Source organism: Bos indicus x Bos taurus, chromosome 2 (assembly GCF_003369695.1).
Source record: "Bos indicus x Bos taurus breed Angus x Brahman F1 hybrid chromosome 2, Bos_hybrid_MaternalHap_v2.0, whole genome shotgun sequence".
NCBI lineage: Eukaryota > Metazoa > Chordata > Mammalia > Artiodactyla > Bovidae > Bos > Bos indicus x Bos taurus.
Window position 1 is genome coordinate 131313225 of NC_040077.1, and position 16997 is coordinate 131330221.

The following is a 16997-nucleotide window of genomic DNA, read 5'->3' on the forward strand; positions in this document are numbered from 1 at the left end:
TCAGCAATAAGCCAGGCTTTCTTCCTGCTAACTTATCATATGCAAAAGTTTAGGTGAATTACATCATCTTCTGGCCAAGAGGCCTGTTAACATTTTAAGATCCTTTCTTTAGAAAACTTATTTTTCTCTAAAGGTGATTATTCTAAAGTCAGGCGCCACCCTCCAAAAGCATTAGATAAAGTTGCATTCCTACAGGGCAAAGGTGTGATGGGCTATAACAAGAAAAGAATTAACTCAAGGGTCCAATGTTACAAACATTAAAGGTACTACTTACATTCCTATACACCAATTATATTAATCAGTACACTGCCAGGGACACAGTAGGTAAAGGATAAGGAAACTTAGCAGCAAACATTGGCCCAACAAGTGAAAAACCCTTCATCAGTACAATTTCTAATCAATCTTTTAATTGCTCAAAGGAATCTGTATTTAGACAGTTTAAACACTCTTGTCATGCCCAGGAACTTTATTAACTGGAGCTGTAAGTTAACTCTTTTTCAGAGAGAGGTGGTGGTGGACAGCCCCCCGTAAAGTCAGAGGTGTAGGTGAGAGCACAAAGCAGAAAGTAGGCAGACTCTGGTTTTGGGGGTAGATGCTCGAGAATTTCCAAGAGGACTCCTGAGGCTCCATCCCGCCTTTGTGTATGCTGAGCCTCCTTCCTCATGACCTTTGCCACGGGCGGAGTCTACTATTTATTTACAGATCACATAAATGACTTTCTGACTCACAAAATATCATCATTATTATAAGTCTGTGCCAGGCCTCTTTCTTGCTCCTAGTACTACTGCTGTAGTATATATGGAAACAATATAGATGAGTTTAACAATAGGGAAATATTTTGATGATGTGTATATACAGTATTACAACATTTTGGTTTTAATTATTGAGGTGTAATTATATCTCAGATATTGTTAATGTCTGTTCTTTTTGATAGATAATCTTTTTCCCCAGGAAATTCTTACTTAGATCTAATAAGACACTGAGTAGGTAGTTTATCACCTAGATTAAAACACTATTTCCCTAGTTTCCTTAAGATTAGAAAGACAATTTAAAAGTTTTCCATTTTGAAAGTAACCAATGATGGAAAGTACAAATAATATAGATAGGACATAAAAGGTTGAAGTAGTCAGTTTCTCTTCTTCCTTACTCCCTAAAGAAATAATGATTTAACAGATTGATATATATTTTTCATTTGTTTTAAATAATTTTAGAGCAAATGAACTTAGACTGTTTTTAATGTTCTGAAACTTTCCAATTTTTCCCACCATCTCACAGTGTATTCATGGACATCTCTTCATTTCATCACATTTAGAATTTGAAGCTACATTTATTCTAAGAATAAATCATAATTAATCTTTTCTCTGATAGAACTTTAGGTTCTTCTTTTGTCCTTTGGGCAGACGTTTTCATTTTAAAACATGTCACTAGTTAATATGCTTTTATCAGAATCAAAAGTTGTAATCTAATGGTTCCCATCAATTATTGGTCCTTCTGCTGTACTGCTTTATGTCAGCTGGCATGGTCTTATGGTCTTGAAGCCATAAACATTCCCTTCTATCTCCTCTTTTTAGAAACTCCCTTTCTCTTACCTTTTCACTCCTGTTTCTTAATTCTTCTCTGATTCTGGTGCCTCCCTTTTTCATTGGGTAAATGTGGGTGTAGGGACAGGATCCTAGTTCTGTGTTCCAAAGCCAAGAGTCCTCTCTTCTAGTGCAGAGGACCTTCTTTTCTCTGAACTGGCTAGGAATGAATCCAAGACTTGTTCACTCCTGCCCTTCTGCTGGAGTTTGTGAGTTGAGTGGACTGTGCCCTCTCCCCGCACCCCAGAGTTCTTAGTTCTTCATCTGTAACGTTGGAGTTCACTCCGTCATACTAACAGTTTACCCCCTGCTTGGTTTAAACCTTGAATAGTGATTCTCAAAAATATTAGCTACATTGAATTCCAGTAACTAAGATCATAGAGTTTTGTAGAATATTTGCAGTGTTTCTACAGTGTTGAGGGAAAAATAACTAATGAGTAGTATTTGCTCAGTGTCACTTTTCAATTTTTCTCTTGTCAGTGTTTTCTAAATACTCTGATATGTGTTATGTCAGAAAAATACCTCATGGAGATAAATTATTTCCAGGCCAACCCTAGTTGGTGATTGCCCAAAGTGAAAAATACACTTTTGGGGAGCAAAACGATGTGGTTAATGGTGGGAGTGATGTTGGGAAAGAAAAAAAGGGTTGAGAATTTGCAGTGGTAGATGGCCCCATTTTCTCTTCAAACTGGTGTACTCTCCTTCTTTCTCACTCTGTCATGTCATTTCCTTTTCCTTCTGTCATCTTCTTTCTACTCTTTTCCTGAGTCTCTGTGGGGGCTTGGGCACCTGGTTGAGTTCTTAAGAGCTGAGGGAGTCATCGTCCCGCATGGTTTGTGTAGGTGGGTAACTTTTGGCATCAAATTTAGTTTGATTGTGTTTTTGCAAAGCAGCAATACTGTGTTCAGTGATGAGGTTATGTACCACATTATTATTATGATGGGTATAATACAGGATACATTGATTTTATGTGCCAACCTGCATACTTAACCACTATATTTTCTTTGTTTCTATGGAAAATTGAAGATTTTTGAAAGGTTTTGGAAGACCTGCAATATATAAGACATTTGGGCTAGGTATTTTCTGGAATGTAGATGTTGAGGTATTATTCGCCCTGCCTTTCAGAATTAATTTGTGTGGTGTTTATGCTTGGGGTTTTGCCAATGAGAAGTAGTCTGATTTTTTTCCCCAGCCCTTTCAATATCTTGGGCAAGTAAAATAAATAGAAAGTAAAATAAAGGAGGAAACATACGTAACTATTACATTTAAAATTTTGCCAGTAAGGCTTTTAAATAAAACTGCTATTTATTGTATTGTTTCATATAGGAAGCCCACTTTAATAACAAAGGAATAGGACTGAAATAATTTTAAGGCAGGAACAGTCCTTTCCAATAGTGTCCAGGTTGGCAAGCTTATAATTATATGTGTGTATATTTTGTGGTTATTATTTTATAAATATTGCCATGTATTATTGACAACTTTTGTATAGACCTGGGTTCACAGAACCACTGATAGAGTAAGAGTCAGCAAGCGTTTTCTCTGATGGGCTGTGTATAGTAAATAGGTTACGCTTTGCAGATCTGCTGCAACTGTTCAACTCTTCCATAGTAGTGGGAAACCAGTCAGAGAGAGTAGTGTTGTCTGTAGATATCTTCCCATAATACTTTATTTACAAAACAAATGGTATTAAGCTGAATTTGGACCTGCTGATGTAGACAGATCTACCTCCTTCCATGAATAGGAGGTCCAGAAACATTAAGTAATTTGCCTAATATGTGCATGCATATGTATATGCAAATGAGGTGATTTACATTTTAATAGAATAGATAAATGTTTTTTAAATGTCTTTGCGTATGTAAGAGGTTGGATTAGGTTATAAAGTAAAACTATTGTCTGGTAGGGCAGAAGGCCTGCTCTGCTGGGATCTACAGTTGATTAACTGTTTTACTAATTCAGTGTTTAATCACCACCATATTGAGACTTGGAGAAGGCAATGGCACCCTACTCCAGTACTCTTGCCTGGAAAATCCCGTGGACGGAGGAGCCTGGTAGGCTGCAGTCCATGGGGTCGCTAAGAGTCGGGCATGACTGAGCGACTTCACTTTCACGTTTCACTTTCATGCATTGGAGAAGGAACTGGCAACCCACTCCAGTGTTCTTGCCTGGAGAATCCCAGGGACCAGAGAGCCTGGTGGGCTGCTGTCTATGGGGTCACACAGAGTCGGACACAACTGAAGTGACTTAGCAGCAGCAGCAGCAGCAGACTAAGACTATTCCTATTCTCTCAGGTTTATTCAGCTGGTATTTATTGTGCATATATTGTACATCAGCTTCTGCCCCAGTCATGGTGACTCGAAAATATTTCATTAGAAGAATCTGATTTTTTTAAGGGATGTTTCACCTTTTACCTTTTGAATCTTATTTCACTTAGCTTAAAAAATATGGCAGGGTGAGCAAATTGTATTGCTTGGGTAGCAGCATTTGACACCAATTTTAGGGTGTTGTTTTCTGAGTTTGGGAGCTAGTGACATAATGTGGTAGCATAGAATTGCTTATTTGAGTTCTACTTTGTTAGTTCTTTGCTCAGTACTAGAGGATGGCTAAAGTGTTTTTTGTCTTTTAACCTATTCAGAGGGCTTCCCTGGTAGCTCAAGACTGTCAAGAATCTGCCCACAATACAGGAGACCCAGGTTCAGTCCCTGGGTTGGGAAGATCTCCTGGAGAAGGGAATGGCAAGCCACTCCAGTCTTCTTGCCTTGAGAATTCCATGGACAGAGGAGCCTGATGGGTTGCAACCCACGGGGTCGCAAAGAGTTGGGCACGACTGAACCACTAACACACACATACACACAACCTACTCAAGTCCTAGTCATGCTGTTAGATCAGCCCTGTTTAGTTATTTTCCAAATCTGATTCTCAAAACCAGATTGATACCTGCAGAGTTCTGATACTGAAAATCATAGTGCTTCCAAGAGTTTTCCACTTGAAGATTATTATGATAATGGTGGGATGTTGATGTCGATAATGACAGTGATAATAGAGCTACATTATTTTACTTTTTACTAAAGTACCAAGGATTTTTACCAGTATTAACTACCTTAGTACACATTTGTCCTTCTTGTTACTTTGGCTGCTAAAGGCCAGCCATGCCTTATGTACCCGTCATGTATGTATATACCCATTTAAGGCTGTTTACTCTGCAGTTCTCGTCTGTCTTTCCTGTTAATATCATTTTCTTCTCCCTCTGCTGGATTAGTTCCATCAGCATACAGGTATACTATTTCATTCCCATCTTTTCTTAAAAAAGGTTTGTTTTACTTCATATTTTTGTCCACCCATAGCCCATTTTTCTACTTCCTTTTAAAGCTTTTAAGAAAAAGAGCTATCTATAGTGTCTTCATTTTCTTTCATCTCATTCATTACTGAACCCGCCCTAATGAGGATGCACACTCCACCCCAGTCTAAGCAACTTTTGTCAAGGTCACCAGTGAATTTCATTATGCTAAACCTTACCTGACGTCCCAGTACCATCTGACATAGTTCAGCGCTCTGCCCATTCTTAGACCGTTTTCTTCACTTCAGCCGCTGCCTTGGTTTTCTGCTTCATTTCCTTTGCTGCGTTTTCTTCATATCTGTGGCCTCTAATCAACATAAAGTGCCTTGGTAATTCCGTGGTGGTCCAGTGGTGAGGACTCTGTACTTTGACTGCTCTGGGCCCAGATTCAATCCCTGATCAGGGAGCTAAGATCCCACAAGGCATGTAACACAGCCAAAAGAAAAAAAAAGGTACTACTTTAAAAAATAAATAATATAGAGTGCTTCAAAGACTAGTCCTTGGGCTTCTTTTCTGTTTGTACTCATTTCCTGGGTTACCCAGTGTCATGGTTTAAATATTGTCCGTATAGTCTAATTCCAAAACGAATACCTATTCTCTGGCTCCGGACTTGAGCCTCTTTTTGTATATTTGATATCTTGGTTTGAAAGTCTGATAAGAAGCTCAAAACTTTTCATGTCCAAAATTGAACTCTTGATTTTTCTGCCCTAATGTCTTACTTTTCCTCATCCCAGTAAATAAATAAATAAATAAATAACACAATAAATAGAACCTCATTCTTCCATTTGCTCAAACAAAAGACCTTAAGAATTTTCCTTGACAGTTCTTTCTCTCATACTCACATCCCATCCATTAGCAAGTCTGTAGGCTGTCTTCAAAAATATCCAGTATCTGACCCCTTCTTACCACCTCTACTATAAGTACTCTGGTTTAATACTAATTGTAATAATAGTCAAAGTTTTGAAAGCTAAAAAGGATTCATTCAGGCAGAAGGCCAGTGTAGTCAAAGGCATGAACAATGTTGAGATTGATGTACACAAGGGATAGGAATAGGTTGTCCCTGGAGCAAAGGTGTGGAGTTTGAGAATGGTAGAAAATGTAGTTAGAAAGGTGGAACCTGGATACTTAGTGAAAGTGAAAGTTGCTCAGTTGTGTCCGACTGTTTGTGACCCCATAGACTGTAGAGTCCATGGAATTCTCCAGGTCACAATACTGGAGTGGGTAGCCTTTCCCTTCTCCAGGGATCTTCCCAACCCAGGGATTAAACCCAGGTCTCCCACATTGTGGGTAGATTCTTTACCAGCTGAGCTATAAGGGAAGCCCTGGATCCTTAAGTATCTGGACTTTATCTTTAGGCTGCTTTTTACCAGCCTTTTTACAGCCCCAACAATAGCATTATTCAAGCCTTTATGATGGCTCCCTGTGGCAGTGGTTCTCTGCAAGTAGAGAGAAGAATTAGACCACCCCAGCCCACATGATATTGGAGAAGGAAATGGTAACCCACTCCAGTGTTCTTGCCTGGAGAATCCCAGGGATGGGGGAGCCTAGCAGGCTGCCGTCTATGGGGTCGCACAGAGTCGGACACAACTGAAGCGACTTAGGAGCAGCAGCCCACAAGATGATGAGCTGTATTATCCAGCCCCTGACCAAACCCACATGCAGAACATATTCACACAAACCTTAGTTTGAAAATCACGTTTGGAGGCAGTGAGCACCCAGAGTAGATTTTTTTTTAAAAGCAATAACTCTGGTGTCAGTTTGTAGGAGTTGGTTATTTAATTGCTTTTTTCTAGTGGATGCTGAAAAAGAAAATATGACTGTTTGGGAATCATTCTTTAACCACTTAGTAGCTGAAAGGGGTGAGCTAGTGGAAAGAGATAAGTGAGAAGGATGCTTGTTTTTTTACATTTTTAAAACTAATTGTCTAGATTCACAGTGTCATTACCAGTCTTATAGTTGTTGACAAAGTAACTGAATGCTTTTTTTCACTGTTTTCTAATTCCTTAGGAACGCCTTTTTACCCAAGTCAGCCAGTGTACCAGTCAGCACCTATCATAGTGCCTACGCAGCAGCAGCCCCCTCCAGCCAAGAGAGAGAAAAAAACAGTAAGAGATGTTTATTAGTTTTTCTCATTTTAAAATTGAATGTCCATTTTCTATCAAGTAAGTTTACCTACACCTGTACTAATTACTCACCTCAGTTCACAAATGAGGGCTAATTTTTGTTCCTCCCTTATATCCTGTCCACTACACCTGGAGGATTTGTTTGAGCCTGTAATGAGATGGTGCAAGTACCCTTTGCTTAATGTCAGTTTTCAACATGCGCTAAGCTAGCTATGCTAACTGCCATGCAGCTCTAGAACTGGGAAGGTTTAGTCTTCTGAGGTCTTACTAAGTGAGAGGAATTTGAGCTGAGTTTTCACATCCATATTGTCTTTTAACCTTAGACGTAATCAGCTATATATTCAAATATGAATTGACGGGGAAAGTAGCACAAGAAAAAATAGAGTACTGAGCACAACAAGGAAAATCTTTCTGATGGAGCAGATTTAAGAAACAGAAAGCAGAATTTAGAAAATGTGTTGTAATTGTTTTTAATAAATTTAACAGAAGCTTTGCCGCTGTCCATTCAGTCAGGCCTAAGGGAATTAGGGCAGAGTAGTATGAACTATGCACTGTAGAATATTTTATAGAAGAGTGGCTTGCAGTCTTTTAAAACATCAGAACACAAATGAGTGGTACTTATAAGAGTGTCTCAGATTCACACAGATAAAATAGATTGCTGCTGCTAAGTCACTTCAGTCCTGTCCGACTCTGTGCAGCCCCATAGACAGCAGCCCATTAGGCTCCTCTGTCCCCGGGATTCTCCCGGCAAGAACACTGGAGTGGGTTGCCAGTTCCTTCTCCAATGCATGAAAGTGAAAAGTGAAAGTGAAGTCGCTCAGTCATCCCCAACTCTTCTCGACCCCATGGTCTGCAGCCTACCAGGCTCCTCCGTCCATGGGATTTTCCAGGCAAGAGTACTCCAGTGGGTTGCCATTGCCTTCTCCGAAATAGATGTGAGTGACATCTTAAAATTACTCTCATTTAATAAAAATTAATTAGGTTCAGAATTAGTTTTGTTTTTCTAATCAGACGTAAATTGTTTGTGCACATGTCATAATAAACAAGACATGCTCGTGTGTCTTGACACTACAGGTGAAAACCTGTGCTTTGGAAATGTTGAAACAGCATGGTAGATGTAGGACTTGAACATTCTTAGAATGCAGAAAAGTTAATTTTAAAAAAAAGCAGTAAAAACAGAAGACAGTATTAATATATGTGACTGAAGAAGAAGGGAGAACAAATAGATTGAAAAATAATACGTAAAACTATAGTAGAAACAAGATTCTGTAACTGATAGTAGAAATCTTAAGCCTCTTCCCTAGAACACTTCCAGGTTCAGGCGGTTTTATTAGTGAGTGCTTTGAAATTTTGAAGAAGCCACGAATGGCTTGGTAAGCTCTGGGTTTAATGACGAGCAGAGGCGGGTTCTATGTTTCAGCATTGTCCCAGGACGAAAGGCCTAGACCCAGGCGTTCCATCTTCATGCAGTACTTCTCCACTGTTGTCTGTAAACACAGGCCCTAACCAGATGACAGGAATACCATCCACATTGTTCCGTATCTTGTATCTTTTCATTTACCAATACATCTTGACAGTCACTGTATATTAGTATGTGTAGAGCAGTCTCATTCTTTCTACTGCGGTTTGTTGTTTAAGTGTAAGGATGTAATATAAAGTTTTAACTACTATGTTTTTGATCAGCCTTTAAGATCTTTTTGTGTCTTTGCTGAAAAAAGCATTGCATTGAGCATCTTTACATACGTATATAAGGTTATCTGCAACATAAACCTCGATTTCTTTGCCTTAGGATATGAATATTTTTCACTTCGCTAGAGAACCATTTCGGCCTTTAAAACTTTAGAGAGTAACTTCCATATTTTACAACTATTTTATGAACTTTGTCTTACTTAAGCATTACAAATAAAATCAGTTTGGCATTACTTAAAAGATAAATGTTAATAGTTTGCCTTTTTGACCTGGAAATTCGTCCAGCTAGGTTTCATGCTAGCGTGTTGTGCTACTTTAGTTCAACCACCACAAACGGCCTAAATTCCTTTGAATGACACCCTGTGGTTCTCTGATTGAAATCAAGTCAGATGTGGTGATTATCAGCTTTGATGTTTGACAGGTTTCCCAGTTTGCACCTTTATACATCATATTCCTATAAATCTACTATGTAGACACCCATCTGTAAATATGCTGTCTTAATTTATAACCTTATAGATAAGAATTCGGGATCCAAACCAGGGAGGTAAAGACATAACAGAGGAGATTATGTCTGGAGGTGGCAGCCGAAATCCTACTCCACCCATAGGGAGACCCACTTCCACACCTACTCCTCCTCAGGTAAGGCAGAGCATGCCGTGATGGATGGTGGTGTGTATCTGTCACTAACCTCTACTGAACTCTTTTCTTCTGTAGCCACTTGACTGTACTTTTTTGCTTTCCATCAGTTGTCTCATAGCCTCGAATATCTAAATGATTTTTAAACAGACATGTTTGTTTCTCTTTGTAAACTGTTATTACTTCCAAATTTTTATTGGTAACGTTTCTTTGTATTGTCTTCACACTCAGAGCATAGCTGTGGCCCCTCTTCCTAAGTATTGCTGGGCACCAAAAGGAGCTGTGTTCCCATGGAAACCTCATCGCTAAATGAGCATTTATATTTTCAATATGGAGTCCTAGGAATTAAATGCTACACACTATGATAATACAAACATTAAATTAGAGAATTTAAACTTCTTCACCGAACAGTTTTGTTTGAGATGATTGCCTGTGTTTTTTCAGAGCATATTTAAATGTCTTACAGGTTTACCTCTTTTAAGTCCTGCATAAATGAGCTTGAGTGGAGGGTGTCTTTAATTATTTACAAAGGTTTTTAGTAAGTTCTGTCAAACACTTGTTTGTTCCTGTTGCAGAATGTGGTTATCAGTGATCTTCTAAGAGCTCACTTCCCTGCTTTTAGACATCAAGGCATTCCAGGAGGAGCTGGGGTTTAGTAGACTATAATAGAGAATGGATCCCCCCTCCCCCAAGTTTGACAGAATTTTGATTTCATCATTAGGTTATTTTAAACTAGGCTAAACCATTCCGAGGAGAAGAGTGATTTCAAATTTTCACAATATCTAAAATGTGAATACTCAGCATAGAGAACAGACCTAACCAATGGTCTTAAGGTCTAGGGATCTGCTTGCTTCTCCCTCTTATGGCTGAATGGTGAGGGACTCCTGAGAGCCCAGTTTACAAACAAGTGATAGGGATGATCAAATAGAAGGCACTTCACAATGACAGACTGTTGACTTGATTTTAGTAGTACTGTACAGGTTAAAAAAAAGTTCTTTAAAATTGAGCCCACAAATACATGTTTAAACTTAGAGCCCCTTGAAAATACGTGAACTTTGAATAAGCCTCAAACCTGAGACTTTGTGTGATGATGTGTTTTACTTGGACATGATGATACTGTCTGGCTGACTTTTATCTTCCATCATCTAGCAAAGTAAAATGTGTAACCACCTAGGTATAGGAATTGTGAGATTATATTGATGATTGCTAATAGAACCTTTTACCATGCTCTGTTACTTCCCCAGGGATATTCCAAATCTGGAGTGACTGAATAGGGCTTTATACTCAGTCTTGTCCCTGGATATGAATGTGGAGCAAGCAACATTTGCACATTTAAATTGATCTGCTTTATGTGTTCTGTTAGGAGCATCATATCGAAAAAATTTAGGATTCATTCTAGGGGCAATTCAGTTTTGGTCTGTATTTTCCAACCTTAATTAAAATATTGTTGTTGTCAAACTATTTAGTGTAAATTCTCAACTAGAGCATGTATTTCTACATTTTAATTCCCTGTGAGGTTGGTTGGTTTTTCTTTAGTCTTGTGGAGCTTGATCCTGCCCTCTGCTGGTTCTCTCTCTGACCTTAGTCACGGGCATCCTTTTGCTCGTCATCGTTCTCCAGGGATCCCAGGCCTGAATATAAATGTATGTGTGTGGATAATCATAGAGCCCACTGAATGTACACTTTTAGTTGATAAAGATCATCAGTCAGTTATTCTAATGTTCATAGTTCTTTCTGAGGTGTAATATCATCATGAAGCATTACTTTATTAGTGTGCATTTAAATGCACGTCAACATGAATCAGTGATAGGTACGCATGTGTCCCTTCCCTCTTGAATCTACCTCCCACCCCATCCCACCCCTCTAGGCTGTCACAGAGTCCCGGTGTGAGTCCCCTGGCTCATACAGCTAATTCCCCCTGGCTTTCTCTTCCACATATGGTGGTGTGTGTTTCCATGCTACTCTCTCCATCCATCCTGCCCTCCCCTTTGCCCTGTGTGTCCACAAGTCTGTTCTGTCTGTCTGCGTTACTAGCATTGCAATTACTGTTATTTCAGGAGGCACAGAGGATGACTGGAGGTGTCTTGAAGGCTTCACAGCAGAAATGCCACTTGGTCTGAGTTCCCAGATTGGTATTCACAAATGGAAAGAGAGAGAAGGGTATATTAGCAGAGTGGCTCTATATACAAAAAGGCACATGATGATGGGAAATTGAGTGAAGGGAGACTATTAACACTTCCGTTAATAAATTAGAAAGTCAGAGAAATATTCTGCAACTGGTTACTAAGAAAGTAAGGATTATAAAAATGGTGACTGTATAAATTATCATCTAAATTTGGGCAGTTTTTTAGAAATGAATGGGGATGCTGTGAATCATTTTGCTGGGACACCAGGCAGAAACCAGTACGGTCCAGGTAAACACATTGCATGGTTCCCCTGGGCGTTAGAAAGAGGGAAGAATCAGGGGTGATTCTTGAAGCTTAGATTCTGGGATTTATAGTAAAATATGGCATGAAATAGACATGGGTTTTGAATAGGGGGATAATGAGTTTGATTTTGGCAAACAGGCCAGCTAAGAGGAGTTAATTGAGAGAAACTGTGTTGGAGAAGGAGAGTGGAAAGGAGAAACAGGTTTTTGTTGCTTCTGTTTTTGTCTTGAAGAGTAGATTGAATTTAAATATTCCTGCTTCCTAAATTTTAAAATGATCTGTGGAATGTTGATGTCTCAGATGTATTAAAAGTGTGTACAGGTTTGTATCCATGTGCCCATTCAGACGATCGTAGTGCACAGACAGGTACCTAGATGGACGTCACAGAGTAATAGAGTACCTGATGCTGGTCTGCACTCTGTCATCGAGATTTATGACCTTGGGTCAGAATATGAAGTCCTGTAACCGCCTCTTTTTGTATCTGTAAGATGAGGGGAGTGTACTGAGTAATCAGTCATTCAGAGCCTCCCAGCTGTGTCCCTTGTTGGTAGCAGTGAGGCACAAGGAACATTTTCGCATTAAGCAATGTGCTGCTTCCTGAAAGTTGCTTTGGACCCTGGAGGGTAGAAATAAATTCATAGTGTTGCACAGTCAGCCCTCCCTATCCACAGATTCTTCACCTGCAGATTCAAATAACCAGGGATCAAAAATATTCAGAAAAAAATTGCAGAAAGTTCCAAAAAGCAGAAGGTGAAATTGGCATGCACTGTTAAGTATTTACATAGTATTTACATTGTATTAGGTGTTATAAGTAATACAGAGATGATTTAAAGTATTGAGTTGGCCAAAAAAATTGTTTTGAGTTTTTCCAAGCAGAAAAATCCAAACAAACTTTTTGGCCAACCCAATATATGGGAGGTTAAATGCAAATACTACACACTTTGATGTAAGGGACTTGGGCGTCTGAGGATTTTGTTATCCACAGGCTGTCCGAGAACCAGTCTCCCGTGGATACTGAGGGCTGACTGAATAGGCAAGTGTTCCAGAATTGTCTCCTTCCAAAGGGGTGGTGGATTAAAATCTCTTAAAATTTTAAAATGAACTATATACTTTGTTTCCTCTCCCTACTCCCTTTTGTTCTTTTCTTTTTTTGTTGTTTTATTAATAAGAAGTACTCTTAAAATGAAGCACAGATATTACTTGGGGGAGAGTCCTGTGTCATAGAGTGTAGGGGTTGATGAAAGATTATTTATTGCTGGCACATATTAGCCTCTCCTGTCTTTTGGGAAAATTACCAAAGTCAGCAGGTTATTCAGTCTTTTGAAGAGCTTCTTATAAATTTGATACCTGGAAATCATCTGGCCATTTGTTAATTAGTTCATTTTTATAGTCTTAGCAATAACAGTTAACCAAAGTTAGTTTCTAATGTTTAGATAATATTCATTTTGTAAGTACACTAATTAGTTAAGTTCTTGCATAAAGAATTTGAAAATACCTATATAATGTAAACAGATCCACTCTTAAGTTTTAAAATGTCGTTTTGTCATCTCAGGTATGGTATGGTATGGTATGGTATGGTATGGTATGGTATGGTATGGTGCAGTGCGGTAAAGGTGCTCAGTTGTGTCTGACTCTCTGCAGCCCATTTGGACTTGAGCCCGCCAAACTCCTCTGTCCATAGGATTTTTCAGGCAAGAATACTTTACTGATGAGTGCAGTAAAGATCCTGGTTATTGAATTAAATCACATCCTTCTTCATCTTTAATAATTTCTCATTAGTACCCTCCTTTGGCTTAAAAATAGTATTTTTCAATTATATGAAAACTGTGTGCTTAGTTCCTCAGTCATGTACACCTCTTTGCGACTCCATGGACTGCAGCCCACCAGGCTCCTCTGTCCATGAAATCCTCCAGACAAGAACACTGTAGTGGGTTGCCATTTGCTTTCCAGGGAATCTTAGCAACTGAGAGACCAAACCCCAGCCTACTGCCTTGCAGGCAGATTCTTTATTATCTGAGCCACCAGTGAGGCCCAAATTTTATTTTACATGATTCTTTAGTTTTTCATGAACTGTGTTTCTTCATAGGGCTTCACCAAATTTTGTGAAAGCCTTTGTTATTAAGAGTGGTATGACTTTACACCAGATATACTAAATCTGAATCTTGGTTATAAAGAAAGTGTACCTTGAATTTTTATATGTATAGGAAAATTCCTGTGTTTTCCACTTATTACCAGATATTGAACGGTTGCATTGCATCTCATAGTCATGCAGTAACCATGATGTTTAGTAGGGGATCACAAGAAGTATTGTAAGAGATCTCAAAAAACGATCAGGTTTAATCTTTTGTCTACTACTAATAATGTATTTTCAAAATTACAGTGATCTCGTTTTGTATGTATAAAAATTAAAAATCTTCTTTGGAAAGGACTAGTAAAGGAAGACATTGTGACCATTAATTTTATTACCAGAGAGTTAACTGTTAACTTTTGTTGAATATCCTTTCAGACATCTTTCAGTGTGAGAGTGTGTGTGTGTGTGTGTGTGTGTGTGTGTGTGTGTGTGTGTATCTCTACCTTCCCACGTATAGTTGAATATATTTGGGTTTATTCATGACTTTTTTTTTCTGGCTGGTCAGATACTTGGCTTGTGGGATATTAGTTACCTGGCCAGGGGTCAGACCCAAGCTCATGGCAGTGAAAGTGTCCCGTCTTAAACACTGGCTGCCAGGGAGGTCCCTGTGACATTGTATAAGTACTGTGTTTTCAGCGATCATGCAGAATATTCTTGTTTGATTATAGGTACTGTAATTCTTAATGGCTATGTGGTATTTCCTTGTTGGGATGTGCCCTAGTTTATTTAATTGATATATATTCTTATTCTTTCCTTGTTTATGACTAATAATAACTATGCTATGATGAACAACTTTACATTGGGATTATAGCCTCCAGAAATGTACCAGGTAATCTCCTAATAGCAATGTAAGAGAATACCCATTTCCTTACATTGTTGCCTTATTGATAGATTTCAAAATAATACCTCATTTAATTTTTGTTGATTGATTTGTGGAGTTAAAATTTTTGATGTTCATTGGTTATTTGTGTGTGTATGAATTTTATGTTCATGTCTTTTGTACACGTTTCTTTTGGAGTGATGATTTTCTCATATATAAGCATTCTTTAAATGTTAAAGAAATCCCTTTGGCATATGTAATTTTTTTTCTAGTTTGATGATTGTATTTTAACTTTAATGATGCCTTCTGTTATATAGAAGTTAAAAATCTTTTTTCCTCTCTTCGTAAGTTTTTAATTTGTTTTTTAATTGGAGGAAAGTTGCTTTACAGTGTTCTGTTGCTTTTTTCTGAACAACAGTGCAAATCAGCCATAATCACAAATGTATCTCCTCCCTCTTGAGCCTTCCTTCCCTCCCCCATCTGTTCACAGGTTTCTGGTTTTTAATAAGTAACTGATGATTTGAGGCCCAAACTTTGAAAGATTTTGCCATCAAAGATAATAAAATGAGCAGTATCTAAGTTTGGTTATTTGACCTTTATCTTTGATTGACATAGAATTTATTTTGATGCATACAATGAGATTTGGGGCCTACTTTTTTCTTCTTCTCCTCATTCTCCTTTTTTTAATCAAGCAGTTTGTCTCTTTGTTTCTTTATTGAATAGGTCTTCACTGACCCTTTGTTTTTAGATGTTTTAATTGTTTACTGAATTATCAAATATTCCTGGGTCTTCTTCAGCCCTTTCTGTTCCCCTGATCTGTTCTTGTTTTTGGCTGTGACCTTGACTTGGGGGATCATAGTTCTCCAATGAAAGGCCTGAACCTGCCCTGGGCGTTGCTGCTGTTGCATCCTCCTCTGGACTGCCAGAAGAATTCCTTCCATTGAGCTGCTTAATACAATTACTGTACTATCTTACATACTGTAGCTGTTAATATATTTTACTATTTTACAGTGAATTTTATCCACATTATTCTTGGTTTTTAAAGTTTTTGTTGTTGTCATTTAGCCCCCTTAACTCTCTTGTTAGGGCTTCCTAGGTGGGCTAATGGTAAAGAACCCGCCTGCCAATGCAGGAGACATAAGGGATGCAGGTTCGGTCCCTAGGTTGGGAACATCCCCTGGGTGCGGGGGGCAGGGCATGGCAAACCACTGTAGTATTCCTACCTGGAGAGTCTCATGAACAGAGGAGCCTGGTGGGCCACAGTCTATAGGGTCGCAAAGAGTAGGACACGACTGAAGTGACATAGCATGCATGCCCTCTTGTTAAGCCTGACAGCTTTTACGTTGAGTGTCTGAGTTTCCTTCAGCATTCCTGACACCTTTAAGGAAGCGATTCTTGGTATTGCAGATGTGTGGTGTTTTTCAGGTTAGTGTTTAAAAAAGGTTTTCATCAGTCTGAATGCCTTTAATCTAGACATACATTCTTTAGTTTGTTTCATTGTTCTGTTTTATTTTATACTCTTGAGTCACATATTTAGGTCACCTATTTGTTTACAAAAGCATTTGAGTTTGTGAGTCCTGTGTTACTATTTCCTGAGGTGTTTGGTGTGCTCCCTTGGATTTTTTTGTGTATGAATTATACTATAGTCTGTGCCAGTTGCTCAGACAATGAGCCTAGGAGTCATCTTTCAATTTTGGTTTCATATTCCACAACCATTTTATCAGCAAGCCCTATCTGGCTCATTTTCACCATCTCCACTGCTACTGTTATTCTCTAAACCACTTCAATTTCTATAAAGAACAGTAACTTTTTTACTCATTTCCTTGCCTCATCTTGTCTACTTGTTCATTTTACTTTTTAATTGAGGTATAATTGGCATATCACATTACATTAGTTTTAGATATACAGTGTAATGATATTTGTATGTATTGTAAAATGATCACTATAAGTCTACTTAACACCTGTCACCACCATACATAGTTAAAAGAACAGTTTTTTATCCATGAGACCTTTTAAGATCTACTCACTTTGCAACTTTCAAATATGTAATACGGTACTATTACGTGTAATTGCCACGCTGTTCATTACATTCCATGAATTATAAAATATGACTGGAAGTTTGTACATTTTCCCACCCTACCCCCCACCAATCTATTCTTTTTCTGTGACTTTTGTTTTATTATTTAATTTTGCATTCAAGGTAGATCGGACTGTGTTTTTCGCTGTCTTACTTATTTCACTTGGTATGGACCTTA

General features: G+C 38.4%; 1 protein-coding gene across 5 annotated transcripts in view; it reads left to right on the forward strand.

Moving 5' to 3' along the window:
* Positions 1-16997, forward strand: part of EIF4G3 (eukaryotic translation initiation factor 4 gamma 3) — a 301001-nt gene that overhangs the window by 138531 nt on the left and 145473 nt on the right. For all 5 annotated transcript variants that reach the window (XM_027521372.1, XM_027521381.1, XM_027521391.1 and 2 more), the window contains 2 exons: positions 6922-7019; positions 9243-9365. In XM_027521372.1, the coding sequence (XP_027377173.1) occupies positions 6922-7019; positions 9243-9365 (221 nt within the window). The remainder of the gene's footprint in view (positions 1-6921; positions 7020-9242; positions 9366-16997) is intronic.